Source organism: Bolinopsis microptera, chromosome 6 (genome assembly GCF_026151205.1).
Source record: "Bolinopsis microptera isolate Bmic1 chromosome 6, MBARI_Bmic_1.0, whole genome shotgun sequence".
Lineage (NCBI taxonomy): Eukaryota > Metazoa > Ctenophora > Tentaculata > Lobata > Bolinopsidae > Bolinopsis > Bolinopsis microptera.
This window is the reverse complement of record NC_087077.1, coordinates 5,594,399-5,609,372: the sequence shown is the minus strand read 5'-3', so window position 1 is coordinate 5,609,372 and position 14,974 is coordinate 5,594,399. Positions and strand designations below refer to the sequence as shown.

General features: G+C 36.0%; 1 protein-coding gene across 1 annotated transcript in view; it reads right to left on the bottom strand.

Moving 5' to 3' along the window:
* The window catches only part of LOC134816272 (SH2/SH3 adapter protein Nck1-like), a 38,769-nt gene that overhangs the window by 6,224 nt on the left and 17,571 nt on the right, over positions 1-14,974 (bottom strand). Inside the window, exons 2-7 of the mRNA XM_063825031.1 lie at positions 7,275-7,346; positions 6,805-6,946; positions 6,313-6,487; positions 5,761-6,158; positions 3,095-3,232; positions 2,715-2,830 (exon numbers count right to left, since the gene is read on the bottom strand). Of these exons, the coding sequence (XP_063681101.1) occupies positions 2,715-2,830; positions 3,095-3,232; positions 5,761-6,158; positions 6,313-6,487; positions 6,805-6,946; positions 7,275-7,303 (998 nt within the window). The 5' untranslated portion in view covers positions 7,304-7,346. The remainder of the gene's footprint in view (positions 1-2,714; positions 2,831-3,094; positions 3,233-5,760; positions 6,159-6,312; positions 6,488-6,804; positions 6,947-7,274; positions 7,347-14,974) is intronic.

The following is a 14,974-nucleotide window of genomic DNA, read 5'->3' as shown; positions in this document are numbered from 1 at the left end:
ATGAATATATTGTGGTAAATATAGTACCCTGGAACTGTGACTTACACCCTGGAGAGTGAGAGAGGGAGGAGATCAAATTACATACCTCCCCAGATTCCAGAACTTTCATCAGATCAACACAAACACACACACCCTAGATAAGTATTATTACATCTTAGGGGATCAAGAGGTGGGTAATTCTGGGGGCCCGGGGCTGATTTTACTAGGTCAGATCATTTTAAGGGAGGGTAGCGTCAGGTGATTTCACAGACGAAAGGTAGAGACTGGAGTAAGTTATACGTTACAACATGATACTCTTACGAATACACTAATATGTGAGCTCTTATCTTTAGGATGGCCTGATATTGCTTGGTAGAACGATTATTAAGGAATTTTGGGCCATGGTGCGTGACTGCTTACGTTCGGTCTAATTTAATGTGTGGGGTTCTGAAGAAACGTTTCATTTACTTTTTACCTACTTCCAATACACATTCGATAGGATGTATTTTGAGCTCTGCGGGAAATGTCTTTTACTTTAACTTTATAATCCCCTATTCAAACACACTTGACTATCAGCTATGAGTAGAGGGGAACTACAGCAGGGTGTCAGTATAATTTGAAATGTAAATTCCCGTAATTGGTTAATACGGTTGCTGTCATGTGTCAAAACAGACAATTTCACTTTCTCACGCTCTTCGTCCGTGACGTCATTATCGCTTAGAACATCAGAGTGTCACGCTGATAAACCCCCTGCAGTGCTATTGCCTCATCGCTACAAATAAATTATGAAATTCCCCAGACGATATGGAATCTCTATCTTTAATGGCTCTGTGTATGTCACGTGTTTGCCACGGCCTGACGGGTTAGGAAGGAGTCTATTTATGTGATATGTACCAATCACCAGCGGCTTGCTCACAGACTGGCAAAACTTACAGTACTAAAACGGGCCATAAACTCAAAGTTTGGTTCACACGGCCCACAAGACTAACCTTAGAAACTGAGTAACATGTTCTAACAGTGATTACAGAATGGAGCTCAATAATTGAATAGCTTCTTACAGTTTAATTAACAATACTATTTGAAACCTGATAAAGAAAATTGATACTGTTCAGAATTATTCTTTAGAATTGTATTTTACTTTCAGTCTCCAGGAATCTATGCCCGTCTCCATGACAACCAATTATCTACCTCAGTGCACACAACTTCTTCCGGAACACAACATTACGCAGTTCACTGGAGGATTTCCTGCTCGCTAAAGTTAATTGTTGTGTTTAATGACGGGTTCTAAAATAGCTATTTCAGGATTTCTCTGACATCACATACTTTCCAGTACAATACTATACCAAATTACTGATTACACATTATTTTGTAGAAAATAAAAGTGAACCACTTCATGGATTAAGCTTCTTTTGTCTTAACTTTAATGTATTATTTATTAATTATTAGTATAGTTAACAAAATACGTCTTAACATCGCTATCCGCATTGAACTATGAAAATTTGATCTTGATAAACTGGTGTCATGCAGGTGGTGCTATTTTTATGCTGACTAATAACAAAATTCAGTTGCCCGATTTTATTACAAATTTACAAATATTAAGTCGGTAAAAATATGCGTAAGTTGCACTTGTAGCTGTTAAATACCAACCTTCTAAAAATAGGCCTGGCATAATAATACCCAAACTCCAAAGCTCAGAGTACATTTACCGGTTAGTTATATTTTCACCGCTGATAAATTACCCTCATATATCATAATATAATACGAACAGGTCGAATTTAGAGAAATAAGGACGAATATTAGGGGAATAATAATTCGTACCGTTTAAACCTGTGGTTTACGCATGACCACACATTCAGTGACTTTTCCTTGCAGTAAATAGTCGTATTAAACGGTTGGAGCATCCCACGGTTGTATCCTACAATTACTCTCCCTATTCCAGTAAAGTTGTATGTGATACTGATAACAATGTTCAGAGGAAACGTGCCCAACAAAACAGCATTCCCTGCTTGTGTAGTTGAATGATGGGAGTAGCCAAGATAGTGAATGTTAATTGATCCAGTTAGTACTGACAATCTTGTGTTATGATAATCTAGGACATGGGATTGGGGAAATGATACCGCCCTTATTGGATGAATATGTACACTGAGTGTAGATGAACGGTTCGTTATTTTGATTGGTTGTCAAGCTTCTCGACTGAGTGGACACAGACTTAGTCTGTGCTCAACTTTTCCTTATTTCACGGTAACTGGAAAGTAATTACACTAATCAGGACAGCACGAGATCTGTTAATTTGGGAGTAATTAGTGAACTGTGGGAACTGTGTGTTGTCTTGGTTAGATTTGTCTTTTAAATTAATGAGCAGATGATGACCATAATCAAAGGTGAGGATAAAAATGGTCTCACTTACAAACTCCGATTAGAACTCGGGTGAAGTGAGGAGCTAATATCAACTTTTTTCAAGAGATTCAAACTAAAATTAAGACGAACTCAGAAAATGTTTCCCATCATTGAATTCATAGTACTTAGAGGACATCACTCTTGCACTGAACTTTTGGCCAAGGGAAGAAGAAGGAAAACTTGAGAAGACAATACGAGCCCCTAAGACTATTAACTCTTAATAGCTCAAGATTCGTGCCCTCATTTCTCGAAAAAATAGATACAATTCCATCTCTCAGGAAACAAATCTGTTTTTTAAGGGTAAAAACTAAAAATATGTTTAAAAACGTGAAACTTACTCAGGTGGGGCGGGTGGAGTGTGGATCGCTGAAGTTTTGGGGTTGAAGTAGACTGGAATTGCGTTAGGTACTATATCTACCATGTGCCTCAACACGTATCCTACCTTACCACACGACTGAAGTTATTAATTTATTAACATAATGCAGTTATTAATTTATGCAGTTAATTTATGTAGTTATTAATTTTTAACATAATGAAATAATTGGAATGATTTCTGAGTCAGGGGTATGATGTCGCAGGATAATTTAAAGGGGGAATATATTATATATCTTCCTGTCATTTCCATGATATCATCACCTACTTGGAAAAAGTTAAAAAGTTATCATTAATAAGTTGCATTAATGCCGCACCCCATGCACACTAAAATAATTGCACCTACTTTTCTTGCGATCCATTTAGGTTGGTCGGTGGGATTCTTAACAATGTCCATCAGTTCTCCATTAACGAAGCTGAGATCGTTGTGTGAGACAGCCTCGCAGTTATCCTTGGCTCTAACTCCGCAAACAAATTCGTACTCCTGAGGAAATTAAATGTTAATATCTCTTAAATAAGTCATCTCTTAAATAAAGTCATTATCTCGTCATATTAAGTACTCATTATTCTGTCTCATTAGTCATAACCCTTATCATATTTCAAACCACACATTACATCACATCAGAGACCACACTTTACAGATTTGGCGAAACATAATATGTGCAAATAAATAACAAATTCAAATTTTACACAGCACTGTATCGATACATATTTGAAAATTCCGTATATTTTGTATCCATATTCTGCAGCAGGCTGATAATTTCAGTGCTGTCACATGTCAAGTAAGCCACTTTGAGTTTGGCAATAAACATCACATTTAATATGCCTTGAACTCAAAGTATTTCAAGATCTGATACCACCAACAGCAGAGATGGTAAATATGGGTATAATAATTGAACATGACACATTGTACTGACGAGTACTGGTCAGTGTAGATAAGAGTGCGCATATCTACATATCTACATTGCAGCTAGTTCCACCTTACTTCATATGTTCAGATGTTAGGATTATATTTCTTACACATATATGTGCAATGTGCATACTGCATATTAGCTGGAATTTTCTGGAACTGTAGATCCAAGTTGTAATATATATTATGGAAATGTGGGTTGAACTGATTGTGATTAAAGAGAGTAAGTTTGGATATCAATGAGAGGAGTTTTAGTAAAGTTAGACAAGTTTTAACGGGTTAAATTACAGTGATACCAACTTCCAACTGTTATTTAGTCGTATGTTTTCGGCAGAGCTTCTCAAATGGAGGCCGTCAAAGAAATTGTTTTTAATCGAAAGTCTCCAAGTATCATTCCACAATCCACACCATACCAAATGAATTGCGTAAAACTATTTCCGAAGCGGCACAATCTTACTAAGGGACCAGAATTAATTACTAATCTAATTCCTCAGAATTACCATAAAACTTCAGGGGTGGCTTCTTATCATGTGTCACTGTTGTCAACTTATGAGAATGACGTCAGACACGAAGTCATCAATCAGACGAGCCTACCAATGACGTGTCTTAAGATCCAGTCACGTGGTAAAGAAATTTTACGATGTTCTGTGTCCAGAATAACTATCTTATTAATACACGCCGTTACAATTTGTACTTATTTCAGAAAAGTGGTTAGATTTAACTTCCTACTGTCCGTGTTATATAATATGCTACACACAGCTGGTCGTTTGAAATGTGTACATTATACACTTAATACTAACTTACGGATTAGTACACAATAAATATTATCGTTTGTCTCATCTTGGCCGGCAGGTGAGGTGATCTAAGGTCTTGGTATTAGATCATTGAGATTTGGTGATCCCATTTCGAATTTTGGGTCAGAGAAGTATTTGAACTTGATACCGTAAAGAGAGGTATTTCGTTTTTTGGGTGCCCAAATTTGCTTTTTGCAAATGATTATTAAGGTAGTTATTGTTTTAAAACGTCTCATGGCTTGGTTTTTATGTATAAATAGTATTTTACAGCTAACAACTTTCCAACTAATGAAAGCAAAGTTTCGCGAGAAATGTTATACATATATTACAATAATTGCACATATATATATACGTGATATGATCGGTCAATAGATAGGACAGTTGAAAGAGTAACCGACACAGCTATTGAGGTGTACCATATAATAGGATTTCATTCCAAGTAGACACAACAATAAATTGTAAAAACTGTTTACATAAATACAACTTTAACAGTTTAACGCAAGGACTAAACTTGATCGTGTATACCTTACTCGGGAATATTATGACTGGGATAAAGTGGTGGGTTTGGGAAAATTCCGCCATATTTTTCCCGGTCATTAATTTTCCCAGTCATAAATTAACCCGCTATAAGATTCCCGAGTAAGGTAAACTAATAGTAATGCATTTTGATGCTTGGTGGGTTTTGGAAAATTCCGCCATATTTTTCCCGGTCATTAATTTTCCCAGTCATAAATTAACCCGCTATAATATTCCCGAGTAAGGTAATCGACCCAAAAACAATGTTCCAGCAATGTTTATTCATAAGATTACTCAGAACTAATATTTGTTGTTATGAGTCTCAGAAATGAGTTTTTGTTGGTTACAATTCTGTCCGTAAAATTTCCTATCTGCTTGTCCTTTTCTTTTTTCGTTGTGACGGAATTGTAATGAACAAAATCCTTATAATTATTTATGATATGTTTGATTTCTTGTTTTTGTTTGTCATTCAAATTTGGTAGACGGCCCAAACGTTAATGTGGCTCTAGCTATGCATATAATGTGTTGGTTCAGCCGAATGAATTATTATGTAATCAAGTTTATTTTTCTCGTTAGTTGTCATCCAGCCAAACATTAAGCAACTTATATTGCAGTAACATTTATCAATTAGTATATCAAAATATGTCATTGTAATTTTGCATGGCTGAAATGTAACGCTTGATTTATATATATAATGATTAATTGAATTTTCAAATAAAAAATTAAAAAATCGATCATCAGCTTGTTGTTCATATGTTTAAGAGGTTTTTGAAATATTTCACTTTTACTCACATCATCTGGATCAAACGCACTCTGCTGCTGCTGCTGCTGCTGTTGCTGTTGCTGCTGTTGCTGCTGCTGCTGCTGTTGCTGCTGCTGCTGCTGCTGTTGCTGTTGCTGTTGCTGCTGCTGCTGCTGTTGTTGCTGTTGCTGTTGCACGTTTACGCCATTATTACTGTTTGTCTGCACAGGGGGTGGTGGGAGAGGATACGTGGGGGTAGGCGGCTGGGTGTACGGAGCGTTGGGAGGGGGTATGCTGAAGGAGGGAGGTGTGGGATGCGAGGGTGTCGTGGGGCTGGGAGTGAGGTCTCCTTCTGACACATAGTTTGAGGGGAAGTATCCTGTTTGTCCGTCCTTCTCCCCCTTCCACCATCCATCTTTCTTCTTTTCCAGAACTATTAACTTGTCACCTGAGTGGAGATTTGTCAGCTAAAATAAGGTTTATTTTGTGAAACTGAATGTAGCATTCTATTCACGATTACAACAAACGATGAAGTCACTTTGATTATGAAAAAAAGTAATTCATTAATTTGCCAAGCACAACAAATAATGTTCTTCCAAAACCTTTATTAAGACTAAGCTCATCATCTCTTGTAGCTTCGAATTTGAACTTGACAGTAGCCATGATGTTGAGGGGAGCTGCAACTGCTTCAGATGTGGACTGCTTGGGTGCTGCTGTGCTGGCTTTCTTCTTTTTCTTCTTGAACAACTTATCAACAAACGATTCTCCTTTTATTCTCTGAATTTATAATAGTTTATCAAAAAATAAAAACCACAGCGAAATGCAGTTGTTAGCCACCAGATTTTTTTTCATCTGCAACACAAATAAATATTCATTAATTTAGCTGTATTAAACGGTGCTTTTGTTAAGTAACTTAAATTGATGTGTTGTATAATGCTTCCTATAAGAATCCTGTTCTTTTAATGGGGTAACCTAACTAAAGCCAAAATTTGAATAATAATAATATTCAGTGAATCTCATTAAGACTTAAGTTACATAGTAATATAAATTTCACTTCAGTGATAACGACGAAACATGTTGAAACAGTGAAATACCTCAAGATAATTGGATGGGACATATCCACAGAGCTGATTGTCATTTCGGACTCGCCACCAAGAACTAGAAGAATCTAATACGACCAATCTGTCATTCTTGTGTATCGTTAGTTCAGAGTCTTGGTTAGCAGTGTAGGAAAACCTGGTGATATTTTGGTTAAAAGGATGGATTTAGGCAAACAAAATAAAGTTGAATGGTCAAGAATTTATACTTATATCTGATCCATTTATGCGCTGAACCAGAGTCTAGTTGCAGGACAAAAATTGTTTTTATCGCTTAAAAATTGTAGCATGGTCATAATCTATGATTTAAGTTACATTGTTTGTAAAATATTGAAATGGTACAAAATGACATTTTGAATCAAATTAGGGATTTCAACATTGTTGAGTAACTTAAATTGTTGTTGTTGCATATTATGTATTATGGGTATGAAATCAAATCTTTGTTTTATCAACAAAAAACAACAAACCTGGCTAATACAAGTACTTCTTCTACCATTTTCGGATCATTGAATTGACAAGCGCACTTACATAAACATTCTGAGGATAATCTTAAGTAATTGTTTGGTCTACTTTCTACTTTTGCATTGGGAAATTGAAAGTCAACAAAACAAACATGATAAAATATTAAAGTCAAATTTCATTGAGGTGAATCATCTTATAAATAATGCACAGCTGCACCTTTGATGACATTCCTGACAAAACTCTGCAAATATTGGATGAAATGCTCTTAACACCATGGAATGAAATGTAGCGATATGTTCCTGTTGAATTGGAATACATCTGTGCTGCTCAAAGCCATGTGCAATGTGCATGGGAACTGAAATCTCTGACTGCAACTATTCTTACAGTTTGCACTGTATGGTCATGACAACTCTTAAACATTGATGGTGAGTGTGAAATAATATACTTAAACTACTATTTTAATTCTAATATCCAACAAGACGAGAACAGCAGTATTAGAGAATTAACGATCCAGCTAGCACACAAGGACATGATATCATGCTGACTTCAGATATTAGCACGTGATTTGATATGGAGTGCATATTGCAGTATTTGATCAATGCTCTGGTTTTAACTAAAATGATCATTAAAGTCCAAGTTTCAACCTGTTAATTTTACAAATAAGAACACATCAAGGTTGCACATGACAAAAGCCCAGGTATGGTCCATTAGAATATTGTATATAATAGTATATTAGCATATAATATTATGTTTGCAATTAGTTTTAAATTAAGGCGCATTAAATAAATTGACTGAACCGTTATCGTATAAATTAAAATATAATAACCAAGTAGACATTTGAAGCGGCCAGGTAGCGCAGTTGGTTAGAATGCCAGCTTTACAATCGTTAGGTTGCGGGTTCGAATCCCACTGTCTGCCTGGTCGTGGGGTGAGCGTTGTTGATGTTCAGCTAAGGAGCCTGAGTGGTCTTTGCAGCCCCCGGTCTACTCAGCCAAATACTCGAGAAATCGGGTGTGAGGGTTAAATGAGGAGCTGCACATTGCAGCAAAGTCTCGGGCGAAGAAAGTATGGTACACACTACCTTAACCGTCACTGGCCAAATAAATCCTTCGGCTTCCTGTAATTGGCTGGTTGCACTTGTGTAACAATGTGGCTGTTTTTTTAATTTTTATTAAATGCTTTTCAAATTTTACAGAGTACAGCAATAGATGAATATAAAATAGAATCGTTCAAAATATCGCCCCCATCTGTAAAATATGATGGGCACCCAAACACGGTAAACACATAGTGAACTATGTCCGCAGTAACTTGGACCCATTACATCGAATTAATCTAAATCCAAAAATTTATGAAAAACTATTTAATAACAAACAAATCCATGGTGAATAACTGTTGGAATACACCAAAGTAAAATAAGTGTCTTGATAATAGTAGTAGTAGTAAATCTTTCAAAGTACGAAATATCTCTTTAAAAGAGCATCCTAGGCACCTTATAGATATCAAAACGCATAAAAAAGAAAACAAAAAACATCAACCATCTTCTAACTTCTTCCACTCCTCCCTATCTAAAGCTAAAAATCTAAGGTCTTCGAAATCAGTCAAATTCTTAAGTCTAATATCAAGATTTCTACTAGTCAAGTCTTTTCTAATAACATCTAATAAGTTTAAACATGGTCTACCCCGTCTCCCTTCCATAAAAATATCAGAATTTATAGCAAATAACATAGAGGTGTATGCTGGTGAGTCTTCCTGTCCTCTTAAGATATGTCCTAACATTCTCCATCGAAACTTAGAGACTCTCACAGACAAGGGAGTGACATAACAACGAGCATAGAGTGCCTCATTAGAAATAACCCCAGTAGGCCATCTGATGTTGAGGATTCTTCGGAGGTGTTTGCGATGAGCAATATCAAGTTCATTCAACGAAGCTAGTGGTGCAGCCCAGGAGTTGCAGTTGTAGAGTAGAATAGAGACTACTTGTGCCTCGTAGATTTTGATCTTCCTTTGGACTGAAATCTTGCTCTTCATCCAAACTTTCTGAAATTTACTAAAGGCAACATCACCAAGGAATATTCGATTCTTGATATCCTTAACAGTGCACATCAACGATCCTAAAGTTTTGTTAGAGCGCCACTCTTCATCACCTCTATACACTTTTCCAACAATCACCTTGCGTTTAACAGTGGGTTTAGGATCTGCTAAATAAAAATGGACAAATTCAGTCTTGGAAGAATTGATATGAAGGTCCCACTGCTGGAATATATCTTTAGCGATAGGAAGCATTTCTTTGAGTGGAGCAAGTTCAGTGTTATTAAAGTCAATATCATCAGAGTATCCTGTTTCGAGTGGCATGAATTCTTCTGAGATAGGAGGATTAGGGATTGGATGATTCACTGGGTAAGGTGTTGATGATACTTGGGAGAGTACAGATCTGAGAATGAGTATAGACATGTCAAGTGCCTTTGACACCATCAGCAGAGAAACAGTACTCAATGTTCTTGAAGATGCTGGCTGTACTAGTGATGAAATTAGGATGGTACGGCTCCTACTATCAAACACAGTGTTGAAAGTAAAAGTCAATAATACTGTATCAATTGAGTTCCGAAGCACAACTGGAGCATTTCAAGGAGATGCACTATCAGGTAATCTATTTACTGTTGTTGAAGCCGCTGCACTTATTCACCTCAGATCTGTCTTGATAATAAAGCTTGAAAATGTAGTTGAAACGACAGCGAAATTTATATAATTCTTTTGATTTGTCAACAGATTAGCTGATCTCATAGCCAGAAAGAGGAAGAAAGATTTCCTGATCCTCTTGATTGATTTCAAAGACAGTTTAGTAAGTTAAAACAATTCGGTACAATAGCCAAATTTCTATTTAAAAAACCTTATCAAACTTCCCAGTGGAATAAAGATTTATAAAACGCTTTTTTGCCACGTAAGAATGAAACCAAAAATAAATATGGATAAATATGTTAAAAGGAAATAATGAAAATAAAGAGTAGTAAAAATGTAATTGCTGCATATCGTTAGTTTGACAACAAACTCGTCCAGTTTAATTCGAGATAGCGCTCGATTTTTGATATATACATAATGTCGGATTATTTAAATGTACGTGATGATAAATTTGCGCAGCGTGTATTTTACTATGTATTAAATTATTTCATATCCAAATATAAATGCAATTGCAATTGCAATTTTTGTGTGCAGAAATACAACTATTTTTAATTTGATATAATATTTATATAAAAACAATTCAACTAAATAAAGCAACGTTTATTTTTAGTATAAAATATTGCTCTAACCAGAGCCCTCTCGCTTGCAGTAGCGCGTGACCGCCGAAGCTTATATTCTACTTGTGAAACAAGCGCGAAAACAACAATTTATAATATGTTATACATTATAGCAATATTATAAAGAAAAAACTTTTAAATACGCAATTAAACCAATATTTACGGTTACTTAATTTGCTATTTTATTGTTTGCTCTACTTTAACGGGTGATACTCGTAAAATATCTGTTCCATATATTGTATATATATATATATATTTCATGGCTGGACTTCTACACAATAAAAGAAAGCGGTTGTGATTAGATCGTCGAAAGTCTTTGCATCATTTATTTACATCAATTCTGAGAAATTATATCATTAAAGTAACTACAACAAATACGAATCATATACAATTGAGAATAAATACAAACTAAAAGCAGTGGGAAAATCTGATGAACTGAAATTTAAAAAAGAAACTGAAAGCCGTTAAAAATGTACTCTTATCTTATCTCTCATCTAAATACTGATAACTGATTCTCGGAAAATCACTTAAAATCACAACAAAAAACCTGTAAAATTAATACTAAAGTAAAAAATGTAGTATGCACGTCTCTGGAATAATGGTATAACTAAATAAAATCTACAAGAATATACTAAAACTAAAACTAAGCTCCGGCAGATTTAAAAAGTATATGGTTACTATCAAGGGTGTTCATACCCCCAAACCGTTCAAGGGTTTTCAATTGGGTCTGGTAGAACCCCTCTCTAGCTTCCATAGCCTTTTCTTTGTCTGCTTTACTAATATTAGGCTCAAATACTAAAGCGTCTACTATAATGACAGAAAGGTGCTTACTAAGTGAGGAATTATAGGAGGCTATGGTACTAAAATCTAAATCATGATCAATATCTAAAAAATGGTTAACTAATTTACAACTTCTTATACCTTTCTTTATGTGACTCTTATGGTTAGAGAATCTCTTAGGGAGATTTGAGGTAGTATAACCGACATACGACTGTTTACAAGTCTTACACTCCATTAAATAAATGAGGTTATAACTCTGACAAGATATATACTTAGTTATAGGGAAAACTTGTTTAGAATGGTGACTACTAAAGTTGGAACAGGGGGACAGGAAATTTTGCTTACAAACATAGCATTTACCACAAGCATGGCACCCTGGGTCGACAGCCCCGGGAACCGCCCTTAGACTTTCGGAGTCTGGTTCCTGGATCTGACTTGCAGTTGTTTCTCTCTCATTATCACAGTTTAAAGTTCCACTGGCACGGTACTTATTGTGTACAAGCATGCCACCGATAGTTTGATTCTTTCGATGACTCACGAATACACTGTCCGCACGTACCAGCTTCTTCAGGGCCGGATCAAGGTTGAGAAGGTGCTTATACTTATGGATAATGCCCCCCATGTTGGGAAGTGCTGGATTTTGATCCATCACCATGGGTATTAAACAGGCAGTCGACTCATCCTTGTCTTTAAGGGTATACAAGTTTTTCCTATTAGCTATATCACTAAATTTGTTAAAGGCATCTTCTATAATACTGGAATGATAACCTCGGGCTAGAAGGTAACGTGTATAGACCTCTCTCTGCTCCAAGAAGTTAGTGTCTTCACTGTTGTTCTGTCTCACCCGCCTCGCCACTCCAAAAGGTATGTTTTTTACAACATGGTTCCTATGGCATGACGTGGGGATAAGGTAGCAGTGGGTGTCACTAGGTTTAGAGTAGAGTTTGGTGTGGACAACATCACCAACAGCATAGACATAGGTGTCTAGAAACTCAACGCCGTCCCTAGAGTAGTCGTAAGTAAACAAAAGGTTTGGGTGGATACTATTGAGCCATTCCATGAATTGTAATAGTTCCTCAACAGTACCGGGCCAAGCCATATAAATGTCATCACGTAATCTACCCCAGAATGCTGGTCTATGAGGCGGGCCATATTCTAGATCTCCTTCGTTAAGGCCAGAGGGGGGGGTAAATGGCACTTTTGTAGTTTTTGCATATTTGATAATAGCTACTGGAGACGAACAAAAAGAAAAAAACCGGATCAAAATCTGACCTTGCGCTTCTGAGATATCGCGCGCTCAATTTTGAGGTTTACCTGTAATTACATGTTAAACTGGAACTTTAAACGGCTGTAACTTTTTTGACCTTTCGATTCCTTAGTTGAGAAAACCGGCCAATCCCTGATCTTGAGATTTGGTACAGTGGTTCCGTGGACAATTATCCTCACATCTGGTGCAGCGATTTTTTTTATTTGACTCTGTTCTCAAATTATGAGGTTAACCATGTCAAAAATTCGGAAAATTTAATTGGTTAACCTCATAATTCGAGAAACGAGTCAAATAAAAAAAATCGCTGCACCAGATATCTAGATAGTTGTCCAAGGAACCACTGTACCAAATCTCAATATCAGGGAGTGGCCGGTTTTCTCAACTAAGGAATCGAAAGGTCAAAAAATGTGTTTTGAGATAGATGCAATTTAGTGTTTTCAAAATTTTGAATATTCACTGGAATGTATCACAGTTCGTTAGTTAGGACTTTTTATACACTTAATAACGTTTGCTTGATCAGACCTGGCCGTCTCCTAAATGATTTTAGCCACTTTCAGTAGTTAATGTCCTTGTATTGTAAAAAATGAGGTTAACCAAGACTTCCTGTAAACACTAACTGCTTAGAATTTGGTTGTTAACCTCGCTTTAGACCATATAACACTGGGATTGGTTTATCAATATGTTACTATATATGTAGTAAAACATTTGTACAGTATAACGATTAAGTTTTTGAGGTTAACATGTAATTGACTGGTCAGATATTCAAAAAATGAGAGGTTAACCTCATTTTTTAGCCATTTACGGGTAAAATCTTCTACTAAAATATGGTCAGTTCAAATCACCTTTGTCACGTGATTATAGTTGTAGGCATTGTGATACCAATAGATACCTCACTTCGATATTGTGGTACATTACATAAGTAAGAATCGTATGTATATTCCCTACGGTACCAAAATGTGATGGTTAACCTCATTTTTTTCATTTTCTCAAGATAAAAGAAAGTCAATCAACACGTCATCTATTTAGAAATTTGTATACCGTAAACTTACGATGAAAATAATAACTCTATCATTTGATCTATTCTCGATATATCTAAAAGAAGAGGTTAACCTCATTTAATCACGTTTGGATATTACTTTTTCTGATAATTATGAACCTAAAATTTAGAGTTTACATTTGCTGACCGAAATAACAAAAAATTATGGCGTGTAATAAAATATGAACCTCAATTTTATTAACCTCAATGTTGTATAGTCAATTTTGTGAAAATCGGTTAACCTCAATTATAAAATAAAGTTAATCAGCTACAAATATGTGAATAGCAGCAATGTTTTTGTCATCAAAAATTAAATCGATTTAGAAAATAATATTTTGGTAGAATTTTTTGACCCCTTACCCCCCCCTCTGGCCTTAACTAAGATATCAATCTTATCCATAGCACAATCAGCATACTCACATGAGTTCTTAGGACCCATCGCTGCTCCACGCTCCTGGCGGTATGTTATACCGTTAAATGAAGCAATGTTGTAATCAAGAGTAATTTCTAGTGCACTAATAATGCATTCTGTACTAAACAATTGATCACCACTACTCCTTTTATTCAGGTGCTTAGTGCATTGTTGGATCCCCATATCCCTAGGAATGTTGGTAAACATGTTAGATATATCGATGGCAACATGTATAACCTCCTTTCCCAACAATATGCTAGACTCGTTCAGGCTATCAATCTTCCTCAGAAAGTGAGGGGTATCAATAATTCTATAATTCAAAGTAGCCTTCTTCAATTCATACGCAGTCAAGGCAGAAAGGTTTTCAATGTATGAACCACAGCCGGTGGTAATCATCCTCCCAGGATACAAAGGTGGTTTGTGTGCCTTGGGATTCAGGTACATGTTTCCAGGCTGGTTAAGCTCAGTACATGGAATAACCCACTCCTTGACCTTTTTTGGACATACCTAATTCATCTTTAAACTCAATTGTCCAATTCGAAATTTTATCAATCAATTCTACAACTAAATCATCTACATTATTTACAATACTATATACAGATCTATCATTTAAATGTACACCTATTCGTTGAATATAATCTTCTTCACTAAGAAGGAAGAATCCTACTCCTTTATCGAATGGTCTGATAACAATGTCTTTCCAACCTTTGACTTCTTTGAGAGCTGCTCTGATGGGCGCAGCGATGTTATCTGGTGAGACGAATTTCTGAGTTGGCCTGTGGAGGTCTACTTCTGCTCTGCAGCATTTTATAAACGCCTCAAGTGCAGGGTTTTTACAAGATTCGAAAGTACGTGATGCATCAGTCTTTATAAGACAACGTTCCATGTCAGTAACTCTCTTATCTGCTTTGTTGGGT